Source organism: Rattus norvegicus, chromosome 8, assembly GCF_036323735.1.
Source record: "Rattus norvegicus strain BN/NHsdMcwi chromosome 8, GRCr8, whole genome shotgun sequence".
In the NCBI taxonomy this organism is placed as follows: Eukaryota; Metazoa; Chordata; class Mammalia; order Rodentia; family Muridae; genus Rattus; species Rattus norvegicus.
This window is the reverse complement of record NC_086026.1, coordinates 118,740,713-118,762,103: the sequence shown is the minus strand read 5'-3', so window position 1 is coordinate 118,762,103 and position 21,391 is coordinate 118,740,713. Positions and strand designations below refer to the sequence as shown.

General features: G+C 46.1%; 1 protein-coding gene across 4 annotated transcripts; it reads right to left on the bottom strand.

Annotated features, from left to right (window-relative positions):
* Positions 1–913: 913 nt before the first annotated feature.
* Cdc25a (cell division cycle 25A) lies at positions 914–19,280 on the bottom strand. Of its 4 annotated transcripts, XM_006243703.4 has the most exons (16): positions 18,644–18,782; positions 18,267–18,354; positions 17,588–17,664; positions 16,547–16,589; positions 15,609–15,645; positions 14,911–15,012; positions 13,010–13,129; positions 11,283–11,417; positions 10,664–10,738; positions 10,338–10,511; positions 7,379–7,477; positions 5,493–5,555; positions 5,296–5,394; positions 4,942–5,072; positions 2,884–2,995; positions 914–2,685 (listed from the first exon to the last, which is right to left on the bottom strand). In XM_006243703.4, exons 3-16 carry the CDS (start codon positions 17,646–17,648, stop codon positions 2,545–2,547), a joined length of 1,392 nt encoding a protein of 463 aa, XP_006243765.1. In that variant the 5' UTR covers positions 17,649–17,664; positions 18,267–18,354; positions 18,644–18,782; the 3' UTR covers positions 914–2,544. The 4 variants fall into 4 exon arrangements, with proteins under 4 accessions (XP_006243765.1, XP_006243764.1, NP_598255.2 ...); XM_006243702.5 differs by lacking the exon at positions 18,267–18,354 and having other exon boundaries at positions 14,911–15,009; positions 18,644–19,275; NM_133571.2 differs by lacking the exon at positions 18,267–18,354 and having other exon boundaries at positions 947–2,685; positions 18,644–19,056.
* Positions 19,281–21,391: the final 2,111 nt, after the last annotated feature.

Sequence of the window (21,391 nt, the reverse complement as noted above, 5' to 3'; positions counted from 1 at the left end):
GTAGCTATGGCAGCAGTCATAGCCTGAAGTGCTGACTGAAATCTGAGAAGACAAAGGGGAGACCTGTGAGCAGAGTCGGACTGGACAGCTGGGGAAGCTTCTCCGGGTAACAGGGGGGACTGTTTGTGCTGTTCTGGGAGCCCTAGTTCAGCCAAGCACTCTGCACTTCTAGGAGTCTCTGCTTGCCCAAGCTCTTAGGTTTTAACACATACAGCTGAGAAGGCTCCCCGCCCATCTGCTGTCATAGCCCTCATTTACCCCCAATATTTCCTTTTGAAATATCAAACAAAAAAGTTGTCAGAATAAAGACCGCCTTTCCAGTCCTTACTGAGGTTCTCTCCACCCCTTTTCCCAACGCCTGCCATTGTTCAGGGACTGGCATGTGTGACTGAAGAAGCCAGACAATACTCTACCAGAGTTACACCAAGTCTTACTAAAATGATCAGGCTGGCCTTGAACTGGGTACCCTCCTCCCTTCACCCATAAGTGCTAAAGTTGAAGGAATTTATATAAAAAGTTAACTTACTTGGTGTGAACACATATGCCATATGTGGAGTTGCTTCTCCATCATGTGGGGCTGGCCTTGAACTCAAATCCTTGGGCCTTTATCTCCAAGGACTAGGCTATAAGACCACATGGAGCAGTCAAAGGAAATTCTGATAGGTCTCATCATGACTCTGGCTGGCCTAGAGCTCAGAGTCTACAGGAATAAAAGTGCACACTGCTCCCCCTAAGATAAGCAAGGCCATCATCTCATACCTGTTTTGGGGGTTTGTTTCAGCAATATCTAATGGCAGATAGAATCTTTTTTTAACTCTGGAAGAAATATGGCTGGCTTAGTTTAGTTATATGACCCTGGAACCCCGAAGGCAAATCAAACTCCCATTTGAATACAGTAGGAACTAGGCAGAGATCATGGGTTCAAGTTCACTTTTATTTGCAGAGCCTGCAGCAGCTGGTTAACAATGCTAGCTAAGCTGGTACAATCTGAAAGCCATTCATTCTCCTTGAAGGCATTCAACTAACAGAATCTCTACAAACCAGACCAGGGGCCAACTAGGACATACTTCAACACACCAGGGAAGAGGCTGCTCATTCCCTTGCTCTCCACATATTTTTAACAAGATTTGTTTTATAGCCAAATGCAAACTCAAACCCTTAACAAAGCAACTAGCCATCTTCAATATCATTGATTCCCTCCCCACCCCCAGAATAGAAAGCAGAGGTTAAGAGGGGAGACTCTTCCTAAGAAAAACCTGGCTAGACCCCAATGGAGCACAGATGGCAGGGAGGCTGGTGCCCGAGGACACTGACAGAATCAAAACGGGCCAGCTCCTTAGATGGGAGGCATTCCCCAGAGCCTCACTTCCACGGGGTTAGATTAGGGGGTAACTGATGTGTTTCACCACTCTGTCCCTCAATTAAAACATGATAAACCCAGAACTTTTGACTTCAAAATTTACTACGCCCTCCTGAGAAATTCTACAGTCGTCTGTAACAGCCCGGGCTTCCCGCCCCCTGCTCACGCTTAGGTGCCCACCCAACACTGATTGGATACTCTGACTCATAAAATGACTTTTTTTTTTCTAAAGGACATTCAGTGGGCATGCTCCTCCCTTACTCTGTGGACTCCACTTTTCCATGCCTCCCCACTCCCACCTTGGGGTACACTTCAACATTCCAGTACTGGCCTGGGGGTGGCTTGATGTGCCTTCCTGCAACTCCCACACCAGTCACTGTCACGGGGACCTGGGACCAGGAGTACAGACAAGACTCTCCCCAAAGGACATCACAAAGGGCAGAAGTAGGTCTGGGAAGGTTAGCTTATGTCCTGTAGCCAAGCCTGGATCTGGTTGGTGCAGGCTCTGACCAGCATCTCAGTCCTTGACTTTGAATAGCAGCAATACCAGTCTACAGCGCCTCCTAGGGGTGACTGAGTTCCTTGCGCTGCCCACACTTAACAGGTTTGCCTTTTTTCTTATCCCTGCCCCATTTTTTTTTTTTTAAATTAAAAGTAGAGGTAGTTCCTAGGATGATAAAACTCTACCTAGAATGGCAGTATTTTGACTTTGAAGCAGTAAAGTAAAAGTAAAAGGAATTAAAACAATAATAAAATAATTGATGAGGCTGAATAAATTAAAGAGTCATCCATGAGGACCTCTCCCTTCCAGCCTATCTTTGGTATTTGGCCAGCAGCACTTCAGTGGCTTCTCTCCCCTCATGAGAGGCCTGGGCACTTCTTCAGGGGATGCTTAGTCGGAGTAGCCTGACGTGGCGTTCCAGACTAGACTCGAGCCTGTGCCAGCCTGTGCCGAGCTTGTCCAGCTTTGGCAGACAGTCCTGACAGGGAAGGACTCTCACAGAAGAGTGTGACGGCAGGATGCCCTGGGCTCCAACCTGGGAGTGTAGGAGGTTCAAGGCATGGAAGGCCCAGGTTTTTCTCCAGGGTCCAGGTGCCGTATAGCTGGCCCCTTTGCTTACTGCTCTACAGCAAAGGGACAAAGGGACAGGGCGGAGGGAAGCTCAGGTCACTGCCATTTGGCCTCAAAGCTTCTTCAGGCGACTGTACATCTCCCTTTTGCTCTTCTCCCCTGCCCAGGTCCGGCTCTTGGTGCGGAACTTCTTTAGGTCTTCTTTAAAGTCTTCATGGTGCATCGGTCGGTAGCTGGGGGGTTCACAGTGAGACTACAGGAATAGGAGAGGACAGTCAAGACACGCCTACTGACACCCTCTGCCTACAGCTGCAAGTGCCAGTGAGTTCCACAGGAGTCTGGTGTGTAATAGATGCATATTGTATCCCCAGACCAGACCCCAGCAGGCAGCAGCCACAAACGACCCATTGGTCCAGCTGGGCGTGTAGAGACATGCTCACAGACATCTCACCTGGCATTTCAAAAAGAACTCCTTGTATCCCCCCTTCAGGACATACAGCTCAGGGTAATGGAGTTTGGGGTATTCATTGCCAAGCCTATCTCGTTCCCGTACATATCGGCACCTAGGGAAGAGGAACAAAGGGCACAGTTGGGTCACCTCCTTCAGTTTAGGGAGTGGGAAACACAGGTGGTGTCCAGGTACTCCTTCCGCCTGCCTCCCATCTGCAGCAGTAGCTCTGAGCCAGCTTGCTCTCCACTCTGTCCTATGGTCCCTCCATTCAATTCCTTTCACCTAATATAATTCTTCCTTCTTGTGCCTAGGCCTTCTACTTCCCCAGGAGCTACTAGAACCCTGTGCTGTCCTGTCTCTTTGTACTTCGCCCAAGCAGTGTGGTGTGCAAGCTGTGGTTTAGTGTCCTACAATGTGTGCTGCCTCACATCTCATTCACCCTTCCCTAGTCTCCTTGCCCTCTGCCCAGGAGCTTCCACCTCATTCTGAAAGACTTCTGAACATTTTATATAATTCTAAGGTGTTTTTTTTTTTTTTTTTTTCGGAGCTGGGGACCGAACCCAGGGTCTTGCGCCTCCTAGGCAAGCGCTCTACCACTGAGCCAAATCCCCAACCCGTTTTTTTTTTTTTTTTTTTTTTTTTTTTTTTTTTTTTTAATGCTTGTCTGCCTCCTATCTACTCTGAAATGTGACCTCCACAAAGATAGTTTTGGTTATTATATTGTTATTGCTAAAATAACAAATAAAAACCTGAGAGGATGCAGATCCCCATATCTCCATTCATGTGTGAATATTCAGGCCCTGCTCAGGTGTTACCTTTCATGTGCTAAATTTGGGGTGTTTCGTTGTTTTTGGTTTTGGCTTTTTTGTTCGTTGTTTTTGGTGACAGGATCTCACTATATCCCTGTGTAGTCCAGACTGACTTTGAATCTGAGTGCTGGAATTAAAGCCATGTGCCATCATACCTGCTCTTGAACCCAGGTCCTCAGATACTAGAGAACCACACTCCTAACCTGACAGGAAGTTAGTTTGCTTTTTTGTTACAGGTCTCATGAAGCTCAGGCTGGCCTTACACTCCTGACCCTCTAGCTTTAGCTTCCCGGGGCTGGAATAAGGCATGTGCCACCATTATCAACAATTGAGAGTAGAACCTTCAGACTTTTCTGTCTTTTGCTTAAGGAAGAACTGCTTGGATTTAAAGGATGTTATGAGACTAGTAAGTAGAACTCAGTACAGTGGGGAACTAGAGAGCGGAAGTAAAAATATAAAGGACCAATAGTGAGCCACTTGGTAAGAGGCTGAACCCCTGCTGATATTACAAAGGTGTTGAAGGCCTTCACCCCCCACTCCAGAGGCAAAGGACAGCGGATCTGAGTTGGAGACTAGCATGGCCTACAGAGTGAGTTCCAAGACATCTAGCGCCCAACAGAGAAACCCATACCTTGAACCCCTCCCCACCAAAAAAGGGAAAAAAAAAGATTGGGATAGCAAGATGAGTAAAAGTTACTCGACAACTCTGAAATGCACATGGTAGAGCACATTTAATTTGTCCTCTGTACTCGACACACACACACTATGGTGTGGCACTTACACAAAATATAAATAGTAATCATAAAAAAACCCTTTTTGGCTGGGTGTCTAAATCCCAGCACTCAAGAGGCAGAAAGAAGCAGGTGGATCTCTGTGAGTTTGAGGCTAGTCTGTTCTTCAGAGTGAGTTCCAGGGATACCCAGGGTTATGCAGTGAAACCCTTTTTTTGAGGAGGGGGAGGGGTAGGAGGAGGGAGAAGAAGGAGATGGAGAAGGAAGAGAAGAGGAAGAGGAAGAAGGAGATGGAGAAGGAGGAGAAGAGGAGGAGGAGGAAGAGGAGGAAGAGGAAGAAGAAGAGGAGGAGGAGGAGGAGGAGGAGGAGGAGGGCTGTTTGAAAGACAAGCCAGTGGATAGGAAGTACTACTGAGGGAAACTATGTTATAAATACACATAATGTGTAGACTGAGGCACTGCAGTGACTTCACTGTCACGGAGCCTCCGCCCAAAGCCTGGTTCTTTGTGGTACTCACATCCGAGGGCCTCTCTCAGAGGAGAACTCACAGTGGAACACGACAATGACACGCTTGCCGTCAGCGGGCACGATAGGTTTCTTGAGTAAGAACTCCTCAACCTCTTCTTCCATGTGCAAGTTCACGGCACCCTGTGAAGACAGCAGACACTGCGGCCCACTGAGGAGCTTAGACATCAGGGATGCCACTTGGAAATGTCCTGAAACAGGACAGTATGAGGGAGTGAAGTGGAACTGGTGGGAACATTCATTCAGTTCATGTTCATTGGCTTGTTTTAAATTATCACTGTCAGGTAAGAGATGTCATATCCCACCATCTAAGACTCCCAAGAGAAAACATCTCAAGAATTCAAACCTTGATGTGCCCTCCTTCATATTCATATGGGTATCGGCAGTCAATGATAACAAACTCTTTAATGAGATTGGCAAACTTGCCATTCAAAACAGATGCCATCTATGAAGAGAAGAAAGGGAGGAGGGTGTCATTTATTGGCTATCAGATAACAAGTTTCCAGCTCCCCAAGTGCAATGGGTTCCACAAGCCCGACTTACAATTTCTGGAGAAATATATTTCAAATCCTGATGCTTCCCAGAGACCGTATGAAAGAGGTAACCCTTTAGAAAAGGAGACAGAAGACATTTAGGGTAATGTGAAAGTTTCCAAATATTATCCTGCTTTATCCAAACTTTATCCTGCTGCCTGGCTGGTAGGAAGCAGCACAAAAAACAAACCAGAAACAAACATAAGCAAATAGTATATGCTAACTACCTTTCTATGCACCCAAAATCTAGATATTTAATTATTATTGTTTAAGGAGACGTGTTTTCATTACATAGGTCAGTTTAGCTTCTGCAATTAAAGTAAGTCACTATGCTTATAGTCTGAGGCAGTCTTATTACACACATAGACCAGGCTGGCTTAGAACTAGAAATCCTGACTTTAGATTTGAACACAGAAATCACAGGTGATTTCCTTCGTCCTCTGGCTCTTTTGTTATTGTTTTGCTCTGTTTTTCAAGACAGGGTTTCTTGATGTAGCCCTGGCCATCCTGAACTCAAGTCTGTGAACTAGGCTGTCCCAGACTCAGACCTGCCTGCCTTTGCAGTGCTGATCTTAAAGGTGCGCAGTAGCAGCACCACCACCTGGCATTTTTTCCTTCTGTTTTTACCAGGAACTCTCATCTCAATGGCTAGAGTATGAAAAAAAAATCGTTTAAATGCAGTGAGGAAGGCTCAGTTGCAGTGGCACACAAGTTTAGTCCCAACACTGGGGTGTGGGAAGAGGCAGAGGCAGGTGGATCTTGGAGTTCAAAGCTGGTAGGGGCTACAACATGAGTTCCAGGACAGCGAGGGCTACATGGAGGAGAGCAAGTGTGACTCAGATCTGTAACAACAGCCTTTGGGAGGAGGATAGGAGTTCAAGATCATCCCCAGCCTGAGTATAGCTTTGAGGCCAACTTATGAGTCTCTGTAACAAATAAAAGCAGAGAGAATGGGCATGGTGCTGTGTGCTACAACCCCAGCACTGAGAGGCTGCGGCAGGAGAACTGCACAGTTGGGTCAGTTTGGGTGAGGTGGTGAGAGCAAGCCTTGGAAAGTAAACCAACTTGCTCATCTGATGAGTACCTGATTGCCCAGTATGGTACAGGTAGTGAGAATGGAAGGACCATCTTGGCCCAGGCTTAACAAAGACGAAAGCCTCAGTGCTACTTAGAGAAGAACTGGATGAATTATAGCTTACCTGCCACTGACCAATAGCTCTGACTCAAGTCGAAGCTTACACAGGGCTTTGCTTGTTTCTCCCCCTTAAACTCCATGTTCCCAACCCCCCTCCTCTGTCTCCCCCAAAAGACAGGGTCTCTATATATAGCCCCACTGTCCTTGAAGTTATTATACAGACCGGGCTGGTTTCAGTCTGTCTGCCTCTGCCTTACAAGCGCTAAGGTTAAAGGTGGGTAACCATACAGGAAACCAGCCAGGCAGCAACAGGTTCAAAGATCCCACTACTTCTTACAGCCTGCTGCTCTTACTTCATGTTAGGTCACCATGACTTCCTTTAAAGCCTAATCCCTCTCTGGCCATGCCTCTGAATATCTGCAACAATTTAGGGTCAAATCTGGACCTTCTAAGACACGGTATCCACACAAGCACTCAGAGTGCAGCTACTCATGCATATTGTATTTATAGGCAGAAGCCCAGTGCCCAGAAAGTCTGCAATATGGGTCAGAGTAAAGGTGGCCAACCATGTAAGAAACCATTGAGCCAGCATCTGATGACCAACATGTACCTCATCCCAACAAGTTCAACTTGTTCCTTATTTTTTCCTCTTAAACCTTGGAGGCACCCCAGGGGCCACTGTGAGGAAGGAGAAGGGCTAAGTGGGGGTCCAGCACCCCTTGTCAGCACCACCCAACTGGAGGAGCTCTGCTTGCAGTTACCTTGGAGAAATCCCCTATAAGGTCTCTTGGGTCACTGTCCAAAATGTTCTCAATGGTTCCTTTGGGGAAAGATGTCAGGGAGAGAGACTGGTGTGGAAGCTGTAACAAATCCAAGGTAGAGAATGAGACCAGGGTTTTGAGTAAAGCCATTTACCCTTACCATGCCAAGAGGAGGAGACTGAAATAGCAATGCCCGTAGTGAGTAACAGACTTGGTGCTGTGACTGAATCACAAGGAAAGCGATAGCTCTGTACTATTTATTAACTAGTTGACTTTCTCTGAACCCCCTCCCCATCTCTCTCTGAAAACAGGGCTTCACCATGTATCTCTGGCTGGCCTGGAACTCAGAATCCATAGGGATTACCACCAGCATGCCAATATACCAGCACTTTCCCCCTTTTTTTTTTTTTTGGTTCTTTTTTTCGGAGCTGGGGACCGAACCCAGGGCCTTGCGCTTCCTAGGTAAGCGCTCTACCACTGAGCTAAATCCCCAGCCCCCACTTTCCCCTTTTTATTGTTCACAATGAAAACTGTTGAGCTGATATCAAGAGATTGGCACAATGTTGAGCCTAGCCAGGGCTAATCTGCCCTAAAAATAAAAATTAAAAAAAAAACAAACAAACAAACAAACAAACCCTGAGCCTATCACTATACTAGAAGACTGTTGTCATGTCTCACAAAACAGCACATAATTACTTATCGAGGTAGAGCTCCTGAACTTCTGATAAGGAAGTTTTTTTGTAAGAAAACAAAATTCAAGTTGTAAAGATCATTTGGATTGCTTCTAACTAAATGGCCTTCTGTGCTTCTGCTCAACAGCTACACAAGGAACCACTGTGTAAACATGCCAAGAACTGTAATCTAGAAGCAAGAGGAGTAAGATTAGGACTTTGAACCATTTCTTTCTCTCTTCCAAGGACAGCAATAAACCTTTCAAAGACATGGTGAGGCCGGTGAGATGGGTGAGAGGGTAAAAGCACTATATATGCCTGATAATCCTGGGAACCCATAGTGGAGAAAACCAAGGCTGGAAAGTTGTCCTCTGACCATCACGTATTCCAAAGCACGCACAGGACTTATACCACAATAGTATTTAAGAGACGGGTGGGCACATTAGGATTTTCCCCAAGCCCAGCCAGTCAGGTTAGAGTAGAAACCCAGACAGCACTCTTGCCGTGGTTTTTTCCCCTTAAATAGGAAATTTTAAAAAGAAGTGCCAGGTGGTGGTGATACACAGCTTTAAATCCCAGCACTCGAGGCAGAGGCAGACAGACCTGTCCTTTGTTTAGCAATAAAGAAGCTGGAGCCATTCTATTTTATAGACAGGTTCTTGTGTACCATGGCACAAACATGTACACATACACACAAATAAAACAAAATTTCAAACAAAAACAAAAACCTGGGCATTGTTTGTGATTCTAGCACAAGAGAGGTAGAGGCAGAAGAAAAGTTCATGACAAGCAAGAACTCTGCAAAGACAACTGTCTCCAAGTTGTACTCTGACCTCCACACACACTGTGGTATTTACACCCCAACCTGACTAAATAAATGGCATAGGAAAGTAAGATAGAATAGAGGTGGACCACAAATTTGAGTAATAAGCACAAAGCCCTAGGTTCAATCCTCAGCACCAAATAAACGCGTCTTCCACAACAACACAAACCCTGCACCCTAAACAACCACCCCCCCCACCCCCCACATAACAGGGGCTGGAGAGATGGCTCAACAGTGAAGGACACTTTGTGGTTTCCAGCACCACGTGGTGTTACACTATTGGTAGTTGCAGTTCTAGGGGATCCAATGCCTTCTGACCTCTGTGGACGGACACCAGGCATGCACACTGTACCCAGACATACATGCAGACAAAACAATCACACTCACAGCAACAGAAGAGTGAACTCCCCCAAATCCAGGTACCAATGACCACAAGAATTCTATGGTGGTTTAATTGGATGTACCCATAGTTGGAGCATTAATATCTGGTCCCAATTGATGTCATCGCTTGGGTGACTTAGGAGAAGTGGTGTGGCTAGAGGAGGTTGCCGCTGGGTTTCTTTTTCCCTTTTTTGTGTTTTAAGTTTGAGTCCAGTCTTGGGGCTAAGGTTTCAAAAATCCTAATGTCACCCCCATTCACTCTTTTTCTGCTCCCATGCCTTGCTGTCATGCTTCCCCTCAGTGATGGTAACCGTAAGCCCAAAACAAACCCCTTTCTGTAACTTGCCTTAGTTATGGTGTTTTATCACAGCAATTGCAAAGAAACTAATACAAACACCTAAAATGATCAGGACTTTACCAAATATTACTTGGAAACAGAAGGAATGCACCTCATACACTGCTGTTGAGGTGGTGACTCTGAAAACTATTTGGCAGTAACTGCAAGACTAAACCCAGCGCCTGGCCTATGACATAGCACTGCTACTCCTATGAGATCATCTAGGGGACAAAAACAGTATTGGACTCTATAGATCAGTGGGAACCTCCAGATATATGACAATGCCTGAGTTCTTTAATAAGACAGACAAAAAGATTGAACAGGCACCCAAAGAATGTAGTACGGTGGTGCGCACCTGTAATCCAAGCACCAGGGCAGAGACAGGAGGATTACAAGTTCCGGGCCATCCTGAAACAAGACACTGCCTCAAAAGCCAAAGCAAAATAAAAACCTAATTACAAATGACACAATCCCCTAAATAAAAACAAACAGAACAGAAGCAAATTGAAGTAGTGTGCCTTGCTAGGCAGTGGTGGTGCACTCCTTTAATCCCAGTCGGATTTCAAGGACAGCCTGGGCTACAGAGTGAGTGCCAGGGCAGCCAGAGTTATACTGAGAAACCCTGTTCAGAAAATAACAAAACAAAACAAAATGGTAGTAAGACCTGGCAAGGACAGGACGAACAAGTGGAAATGTTTAGCGCTCAAAGACTGTGATCACTCTAGATCATGGGAGAACCTAACTAACCTGCGTTGGCTCCGGAACATCTGCCTTCACTGGACTGGCCTCACTGCTCTTCCTCCGCTTTGTACCTCGAGGAGACTCCTCATGAGATCGGTCTGCTCTCTTCACTGCCCGAGTGCTGCAGCTGCTGGTGGAGCTGCACGGGGAAGGGGAGTCAAACAGTCCACATCGATCGGCCTTAGGGTGAAAGAGACAGACCACCTTGGATTAAAATCTAGTCACTTGAACAGCAGTAAGCCTAAAACCCGGGCCTAAGCTCTATGTTGTCTCAGTCAACATAGTCAATTAAGGACTCAGCTCCTCAGAACTCCACATGCCAAGTAACTTACAAGGTTTGTAGGTCTTCTCATGACAAGGGGAGCGGTCCAGAGGCTTGACATGCACGACGGGGTCTCCTCATCATTCTAGACGAAGAGAAAACTGCTTTTAAATAGATCCAGCAGAGGAGAGGGGATGGGAAGAAGAAAAAGATCCAGCAGACTAACTCTCCTAAGAAATGCCAGGTAAGTCTAGGTAAGTTTGTTTTGTTGTTGGAGGCTGTGAAGCACTGGCTGGCTGGCCTTGAACTTGGGGCTTATATGTTGATCCTTCTTCTGTTCAGCATCCTGAATGTTGAGATTACTGGCATGTAACACCAGGGCAGGCTTTTTTTTTGGTACGAGGGATTGATTGAGCCTAAGGCCTTGTACAGCTGAAGCACAGGCTTTACCACTAAGCTGTATCTTAGTTCCAGAAGTATCTCAATACACTCCTCCTTCCCTATTCCTAAGACTGGTTAGTGTCCCTCAGGGTAAGAGGGAAGATCTTACCAGTATTATCTGACCCACCCACCCTGCTTTAGTCAAGCAGAAGAGTCAATGAACTCTCACAAAAATGAACAATCATTCAGTCAGCCAGGCTCCTGCAGGGTGGTTAGAATGAATAGGCACACCCACCCACAGATGGTACCTTCAGATTCTCTCCATCCAGAAGGTCTATGAAGCCATCATCCTCATCAGACAAAGTGGCTTTCACAGGTGACTGGGGTGTAAAAAGAGGACTGAAATTTCCTGATTCACTAATGTCACTTTCATTTGAAGACAGCTGAAAGACAAAATAGCAAGAAGTCCAGACCACTTTGAATGCTTAGGTGGACTGCTTAAAGGAAAAAGGAGAGTGGGCAGTGCACTGTGTGTGAACCTGGCAGCCTGAGTGGTCAGAGGAGGGCACTGGACTCCCTGGCTCCTGAGCTCGTCTTACAGGGAAAACTAAAGCCATGTGCTGTACCACATGAAGGCCGTGAGCATCTAAACCTGTTGAAAATACAAGCGTCATGGAGATCACAAAATAGCAGACAGAGGGAGTTCAGGAATGCCTATGTAATGCAGACAATGGGAACAAGGGAATTTCATTCTAAACTCGACCCTACTCCTCTATTAGTTCAGGACACAGGGCAGTCAGGGGTGAGCTAAAACCTGTAAACGTTTCTCCCACTTCCCAAATGTTGAGATCACAGGTGCACACTACCAAGCTTGACTTCTAACCTAGCTCCTCATTAGGATTACAATGGAAGTTGGGCTCGGAAAGATAGCTCCGTGGGTAAGAGCAAGTACTGTTCTTGGAGAAGTTTTTAATTTAATTTCCAGTATCTGTCTCAGACAGCCCACAGCTGCACATACTGCCCTGCTCCACCAAATTAAAAATAAACGTGATTTAAACTAAAATGAAAGCTGTCCAGTTTTAAAATGAGGGATTGTGATGTCCTGGACATTACAACAAAATCTTTACAACTGTAATCCCATTTAAGCCACAGCACACACTTCTGGTAGTCAGCCTCTTTCTTCCCTGAGACTAAGTGCCCCTGGTGTCCATCCTATCTCAGCTGCAGTCGTAGCTGGGAGTACATGTGTCAACACAGCCAAACAATCCTTTGCTTTTGTCATACGCCTCATCAACTCACACCCTACCTTGGAAACCAATGTGGTGAAGTGGCAAACACCTGTGATTCTAGAGGCAGGAGCGTTAGGAGTTCAAGACTAGCTTTGACTACATAGCAAATCTGAGGCTAGCTTAGAGATATCTAAGAGATCCTGTCTCAAAAAAGCAAGTAACAGAACACCCAATCCAAACAAAAGCCAAACCAGTAAGATAAGCCACAGGCTTTTAAAGTCTGCACCCTCGGCACCTATAGTTAGAGGTGCTTTAATGATCAAGCAGTTACAGAAAATCTTAGCATTCTGATCCCCAAATATCTACCAAAAATATTGTTTCATATATATATATTTCAAACTGTTATCATGTACTGAGCAACCTATAGTTAAATTCCAGCCTGCTTTTACATGTCCTTTGACAAATGCATCATCAACTTCTCTAATGCAACTTTCTAACCTGCCAAATAACCCCAGCTAATTCACAGGCCTCCCAAACGTTTTACAGACATGAGCCACCAAGTAATAACAGTAAACTTGTTTTTTTGTTTTTGGAACAGGATTTCATGTAGCCCAGGATGGCCTTAAATCATGGCAGAGCTGAGCATAACCTGAACTCCTGGTCCTCCTCCCTCTATCTTCCAAATGCTTGGGTTGTAGGCATATACCATAGACTCAGCATGAATAAGTTTCATGCTCATACAACACACACATGTTGTAAATTCTCTTCCCATGATGAACTCCCAGTGGAAAAGCCAAAACACGTACCATCCGAGCTGGGGCTGAATTCTGCCTGTGTGTAAAGGGGTCCTTACTTTCCTCGTGAACGTGAGCATTCAGGCAGCCACGAGATGCAGGTCTTATTGGCTTTTTAAATTCAAATGCTTCCTGCAAAACAATAAATTTGAAATATCTACTGTCCATAAAATGAACTCTAGGGCTGGTGAGGTGGCTTGGCAGGTAAATATACTTGCTGAGAAGGCTGAATTCCATCCCCAAGCCCACACAGTGGAAAGAACACATCGGAAAGCTGACTTGGCTTCCACATACACACTGTGGCACACTCCCACCTGCAGGCTTTCTCTTTCACTAAATAAACCTAATGAAAACTTGTTGAGGCTAGAGACACCTTAGCAGTAAAGAGCAGAGTTCCTCTGTGGTGACTGTGATGGTAGTGGTGGTGAGTATTCTGAGACAGGGTTTCTCCCCATAGTCATGACTGTCCTGTCCTGGACCTCAGTCTGTACACCATGCGGTCCTTGTCTACCTGCCTGTCTCCCAGGTGCTAGGAGTAAAGATGTGTGCTGCCACCACCATCTAGACAGCAGTTCTTCTAAAAGACCCAGATTTGGTTCTTAGTACCCACAGGCTGGCTTACAACCATCAGTAATTTGTTTCAGGAGATCTGACACCCTCTTTAGGCACCAGGCATACGGTACACAGACATACACCAAACCAAAACAGCCATATGCAGAAGAATGCATGACTATCTTTAAAAGTTATACAAGCACACTTGTTGTTAAGTACTAAAAACAGTTAACTGCCAATAAGAGATTGTATTATTAAGTACTCTCTGAGCATAAGCTAATTTAATCATCAAATACAATCTGATTGTTCCCATTTTACAAGTAAGAAAACTACATCTACAGGTTAATGGCGTGCCTAAGGTCTTGAAGCCAGGTAGGTAAACCCCAGAAAGTTATTTTATCTATGCTATTATTCCTTTAGAGCAAAGCTTCCGGGAAGGCACCCTTGGGAGAAGTCAAGAGCCAGACATAGAGTTTTGGTTCCGTCATACTGGAGAGGCTGACAAACTGCTCCAAGCACACAGGGAGGGAATCCATTTGCACAGAATGCCTCATGACATCTCCCAAAGTTGCCAAACAAAATCTGCTTTCACACAGGACATTGGTTTGTATTAACTTAGAGATTGTAAGGGCTATCAACTGGTATTTTAGCAGGAAATGGGAAACAATAAATATATGGAAAGAGTGAACGAGAGCGGAGCCAATCAGTCTGCCTAACTATTTTAGACAAGACGCTCTGTAGGATTTAAGAGAAAGCCAAGCAGGGCACACATGGACTTCTGGATAAACCATGTCCTATCCTCTGATCCCACAGAACTGAATGGCTTTGGATTTTAGCTTATCACTGCAGTGTTTATAAATGTGGCAGATGGGTCCAATGACATACATCTTCCAAACACAAGTAATAAGATTTTCATGAGCTTAGAGTTGCCCTAGGATTGTAGCCAAGAAAGGAAAATCTTCAGTAGACTCTTCTAGATAAAACAACTCATGGATGTAATTACTCCTCACAAAAGCTACTTACTAAAATCCAACAACATTTATATCAGGTACTGTCCTAAATTTTCTACATATATAATCTTATTTAATTTCTAAAACAGCCAGAATAAATATTGCTACCTTACAAAAAAAATCCAACAACCAAAATAACAAGAAACCCACAAAGGAGCCTAACAAAATTCCAGCACCACAAAACGAGGTAGAAGATACAAATTCAGATTTCTCTACTGAAAGGCCAGGTGTGGTCTGTCTGTGACTTAGTCATGGAGACAGTAGCCCAGCCATGTCACCTGTAAACTGCTGACACTTAGCTTTCACTTCCAGCCTGGGTTATGGTTCCAGCCATGTTGATGCCACACTTACATTTTCTTTATTTTCATCCTGGTCAATGAGTTGAAAGATGTCGTGGTCTAGAGAATCAGAATGGCTCCTCTTTAGCGCTGGGCTACACCCCAAGAGCTTCTGCTGCCAAAGTAAAACAGAGAAATTGAGTTCACAGAGAAAAGCACAATGGGAGACCTAGTTTTCCTTTTCCTTTTTTTGAGATAAGGTTTCACTTTGAAGCCCAGGCTGGCCTTGAACTCAAGATGACCTTTCTGCCTCAGCCTCCCAAAAGCTAAGATTACAGGTTTGACCTATTATACCCAGCTAAAATCTTAATTCTTAAAGAAATGAAGCGGGGTTTGGAAGAACTAGCTTATCACCACATACTGTAGCAGGTAACCAGTAACTGTGCCTAGGGCTCCAACTGCTCTACAGAATCCGGAATCGCCTTACACCTAATCATACAAGGCCTGTAGCCCTCTTGGCAGGTAATAATACGGGCCATACCAACCCCCTAGTAACATTTGCATGAAAAGAACATTTCCTGGTTTGATAAAACTAAGATTGAGTACGAAGTCCACAAGAGGCAGTCACAGTTCCTCTAGGTAATGCCTTACTGCCTGTGTGTTTACAGGAATGTAGAAAAGCAAGGTCCATTTCCTAAACGTAGGGAAGCTGGTGTTTGATGGAGCAGTTTACAGGTATTAGTATTAGCTCAAAACAACAAAGGAACTTACAGGTAGGCAATTTATTCTCCTCAGGGAAATTTCAAGGCTGTAATGAGATCAAAAGGTAAATAAATATAAGAATAAAGAGATATTTTATTTATTTATTTTTTTTGGTTCTTTTTTTCGGAGCTGGGGACCGAACCCAGGGCCTTGCGCTTCCTAGGCAAGCGCTCTACCACTGAGCTAAATCCCCAACCCCAAGAGATATTTTATATGAGCAGATTCATACTGCTCAACCTATAGTAGGGGGAGGAGAGGCATGTCAGGTTCTCATTGTAGCATAGGCAAGAATAGTGTTTCCTGGTCTCAGGAGCACCCTCCATTGAAAATAAAACAAAAATAAAACAAAACCAAAAAACCCCGTGATGTCTCCTAAAATACACACATCCATTCATTTAAGTGTCAAAAAGTAGAGCTGGGGAAATGACAGCTAAACCACAGGAGGGGAAATCCTGCCAACTGCTGACCTGAAGCAACATTCATTGCCAGCAGTGTTTCCAGCACCCAACAATTCACTACAAACAGCTAACTGCAGAGCTCTAGTCCACTGTGAAGAACTTCATTCAAAAGTCAAGTTTTGACCATGAGTGATAACACATACCGTTAACCCAGCACCAGGAGGCGGGCAGACTTCTAGTTCCATGCAAGCCAGGGCTTTGTAATAAGATTCCAATCAAAAACCAACCCTCAAGTTTCTCTTGTCTTTTCTTTTGAGGTTCTAGGGATTCACCCTGTCTAGGGCCTCACACACCACACAAGCGCTCTATTGCCAAGTTTGCACTTTTTATTTTGAGACAGGGTTTTACTAAATTGCCAAGACAGGCCTTGAGTTTTTGATCCTTTTGCCTTGACTTCCTGAGTAGCTGAGACTACAGGCCTGTGCCACTAGGCTGACGTAAGGAAAACTTTCCTACTAAGTAGAAAAATTTAAAGTAGTGAATACATACTTTTCTTTACTGTCCAAGGGCCCAGGAGAATCTAGACAGAAACCTTTGAGAAATAAAAACAAAATTCTTAGAAAATAATATACATTCTGGTGTTAAGCAACATTTTCTTAGTATGTCCATGGACCCTCTTCTGTTTGCAAATACCATCAGAGAAACAAGATTGAAGAGGCCAGCTAGTATCAAGATTGACTTTTCAGATAGTATTGACCCCTAAATCTTTTTGTGGAGCTCCCCCCCCCCAAATATACTTCACTTAGGGGTATGAAAAATACAACCAGCTAAGTTCAGTTCCAAGAGGCCCATCTGGTGTATACTGTGAAATTGTATCTTAAAAAAAAACAGTCTTGGAAAGATGGTTCAGAAGAGCACAACTGCTCTCTCATAGAGGACCTGAGTTCAATTCCCAGCAACCACACAGGCTAATGCCCGTTAACTCGGCTCCAGCAAATGACACCCTCTCCTGGCCTTCAAGGAAAGTACACACCGTGTGCACACAGGAGAAGCATGCAAGCCAACATCCACACATAGAAAAGCACACACTTAAAGACATGGAAGACTCCGCACTCTTTTCTCTCCATAAACTGTCTCAGGAGCTCCCTCCTTCCCTCTGAAGGAAGGGTGTTTGTCACTCCACATCATAATTTCTATGTATACTGTTACCAATTAAATTCCTAGGCAAGACACTTCCAGAATGGCTGACTCCAGATGAATGAATGGTGAAGGCTGAACAAATGCCTGGATTGGTCAGGGGGATGGTGGCCCATGCCTTTAACCACAGCACTCAAGAGGCAAGAGGCCAATGTGATCTACATGGTGAGGCCCTGTCTCAAAATAAATAGATTTAATTAAACTTTTAAAAATAAGGGGCTCAGTGGTTAATAGCACTTGGTGCTCCTATAGAGGGGACAAATTCAGTTCCCAGCAACCATATCAGGCAGCTCACAATGTCCTGTAACTCCAGCCTCAGAGCTCTGATGCCTTTCGATCTAAACACCTACCTACACACATGAGCACATACATACACATAAGTAATGACAATACCTGAATCAGTCGATTCAGAGGAGCCCATTCTCTGTAGACTGCTGCTATTTCTCACGTCCATTGGTTTCTCATAGTCACTGAAACCAAGAGAAATACCTCCACATGAGCTATTTTTAGTATTTGACTAAAAGGACACATACAGGAGATGGGTTATGAAGTAGCCAGGCTGCCACAAACCATCTTGAGAGACCAAGCCAAGGACACCCCACACTCACACTTGGCCACCCAGAATACCCCAGTTGGCATTTAAACAAAGAAAGGAGTGAGTGGCTTGGCCTTGGACCACATTGTAAGACATGCCTGTGGCAAAGGCTGGGTTGTTTCCTTAAATGAGAGCCTCAGTCTGAGGTACCATGCTAGGAATAAGGGCAAAGGTGACTAGGCCAGGAGTCCCAGCTTTTCAGGGTTTGGAAAAGTCGAAAGGCACGTTTAGGAGGCCAGATGCCCAACACCGAAGGAAAAGCAACTTCTCTAAAAGCATTTTTGTTAGTGGTAGTGGTGTAGAGCTACTAAGTCCACCAAGATTTCCAATGTAGAAAAGTTAGTTTAAAAAGTGATAGCTGTAAAAAGGTAGATGGGTAGATATAAGAAACGTGCGGGCCAAGCGGCTGCATAGATTTTGCACAAATGCAAGAAAAGAAAATGCCATGTCCCTTTGTTGAGAAGGAACAAAGCTTACAGGAAACTAAGATCCGACGCGGGTGGTTCAGCAAAGAGTGGTAGTGAAGGCCATTTTCCCCCCGTAAGGGTAGATTCCAAAGACTTTTCTGGAATAGAGACAGAGTAGATTGAAATCTGAAAGGGGTGAACAAGACAGGATGCCCAGCAGGCTTCCCTGACCTCCGGTCTGGCTCGGGCTGAGGATAGCCCTGGACTATCCGAACGGCCTCTCCCGCCCAACATTCCGCCCGGGGGGAGGGTGCACATGGCGGGCCCTGGCCAGGCCATCCCGGATCCGGGCACCAGAACCAGGGGGACAGACTCTGCTTCCTGCTAGGTCATCCCGAGGGCCGACCAGAGGCCAGCGGCCTGGGGCATCGCTCGCCAGTCTCTCACCTGCCCAGCCCTTCCAGCTGGTCCATGGTGACCGTCAGGTTGGTGACAGGGGACAGTCCGCCAGCAGCTGACGCGCCAAACAGCACCTTCCCCGTGGGCTGCGGCGCAGGAGTGGGGCTGCAAGTGAAGAGCAGGCGGCGGCGGTGGGGGGGCTCCGGGCCCAGTTCCATGGCGCCGCCGGGCCTGCCCGGACTCCCGCTCCGTCTTCCTCCGCCTCCGCTGCGCCGGGCCCCGCCCCGCTGGCACCGGCTTCAGCCGCGTGCCACGCCGCCAGCGCCCGCGGGTCAAACACAAACACGACCCCGCGGTTCAGAGACGCGGCCGCCACGGGCAGCGGCGCGGACGGGCGAGCGTCGGGGACTCGGCAGGCGCCAGGCACAAGCACCGGTGCTTCTCTCTCTGTGTCCCGCGAGGCCCGTAGGCGGGCGGGCGCCTGCAACCTCAAGATTAAATCCAAACAAACTCCGCGGAGCCAGAGTCTTGAGGCCACCGACCGGACTAACTCTCCTCACTTTTTCCTTCCTCTTCGTTCGGTACCCGGCACAGAGGAAAGGAACCTCCACTTCCCTCACCACCAAAGTGGCCTTAGCGTTAATTGCTGCACACTCAGGATAGCCGCCGCCCCGCCCCTTCCCTAGTTGGCGCCAAACGGAACTCACCAATCAGGAAGCATACTTCTCCTCGCTCCCGAATGACAGCTGAGCTGGACCAATGAGAAGGAAAGGAGGAAGCATCTCGCGGGCCTCCTCGTGGTCACTCCCTCTCTCCATGGGGGCGAGGCCTGAAGAGTTGGGAGGTGGCAGAAATGAGAAAGGAGCAGAGAAGTCAATGAAACTCCCTGTGAGGGCGCTAGTCCGGACCAAAAGGCCCCCCCTATCTCGCTCCTTTCCAGTTGCATGCTGGGTAGTGTAGTTCCCATAGAGTGTGCTAGGCCGGTCACACACCTAGTCTGAGCTGCTGAGCCTAGTGCTGTGTGCACTTTTAGGAGACATAGAGACTAGGGAAGGCCATCTGGACTTGGCTTTGGTTCTTCCTCTGTGTAGTACAGTACCGTGGATCCCTCTTTTCCTTCACAGTCCTTCAGGCTCTGATTTTGAATTTCTTTCTTTCTTTTTTCTTTTTTGAGACAGGGTTTCTCTGTATAGCCCTAGCTTTGAACTCAGAGATCCATCTGCCCCTGTCTCTTGAGTGCTGAAATTAAAGGCATGTGCCACCATTCCTGTTCCAGGCTCTGATTAAATTAAATTAATTTTTGAAATAGAATTTCTTCTATAGCCCAGGCTGAAACAGGAGTAGTAGTTGAGAGCTTTACATCATCATGATCCACAGATAGCAGGCAGACAGAAGAGAGAGGAGAGGGGAGGGGAGGGGAGGGGAGGGGAGGGGAGGGGAGGGGAGGGGAGGGGAGGGGAGGGGAGGGGAGGGGAGAGGAGAGGAGAGGAGAGGAGAGGAGAGGAGAGGAGAGGAGAGGAGAGGAGAGAAGAGAAGAGAACTGGGCCTGGTTTGGGTTTTTAAGAATTCAAAACCCACTCCCATCAACACACCTGTTCCAACAAGGCCGTGCCTACTCTAAAATCTCTCCCAAACAGTCCTATCAAGTGGGGATCAAACGTTCAACCATATGAGCCTATGGGAGCCATTCTCATTCAAATCACCATAAAAGTACTAAGTAGCACATAGTGTTTATGTACATGACAGTGTTTCAAGTGTGATAATTGCTTAATCCTTACCAGTCTTACATCACAAAAATAATACCAGGAGGAACCAGAGTGAAGGAAAGGTCGTTAATTTAGTCATTATTTAGATGAATAACCATTATACACTCACAAGACATGGTTATGGGCCTCTTAAGTATCTTCACTGTGGCCGCATTTGTGATTCTGTATATTTTTCTTCGGAGACTGGGTCTCATGCAGCCAGGCTGGCTTTGAACTCTCTACAGTCAAGGATGGCCTTGAGTTTGATCTTCCAGGTCACCACCCTGAACTTAGTTTTGTGCTTGTAAGGTGAACACTTCTTTTTTTTTTTTTTTTTTTTTTTTTTTTTTTTTTTTTTTTGCTCTTTTTTTCGGAGCTGGGGACCGAACCCAGGGCCTTGCGCTTCCTAGGCAAGCGCTCTACCACTGAGCTAAATCTCCAACCAAGGTGAACACTTCTAAGTAAGCTACATCCCACCCCCGCCCCCACTGAGCTTCCTCAGTTACATTGCTCAAAGGATGTAATTCGAGCGGGGTGGGGGGGGTGGGGGGTGGGGGGGTGAGAAATGCCTGCAACCACAGAATTTGGGAGGTGGAAGCAGAAACGTAAAGTCATCCTCAGTTACACCGGGAGTTCTAGGCCAGGTGGGGCTACTTGAGACCCTTCTCAAAAAAAGCAGCAACAACAACAACTTTTTTTTTTTTTCAAAGTCTTGGCGGTGGATAAGATGGCTCAACAGGTGAAGATGTCTGTAAGCCAAGCCTGAGGACCTGAGTTTAATCTCCGGGTCCCACATGGTGGAAGAAGGAAAACCACTCCTAAGAGTGCTCCCTTGACCTCCACGTTTGAGTACACATAAGTCAGTGTAGTAAGTTAAAAATGATGTAATCTGTACCAATGTTTACATTTTTATTCTTGAGGAAGGGTTTCTCTGTGTAGCCCTGGCGGGATTAAAAGTGCATGCCGTCCCTGCCCTGTCGAGGTGAAAAGATCAAACGAAAGTTAAGTAACATTATGTGAGCTGACCTGCTTATTTCTCTCAAAGATTTTT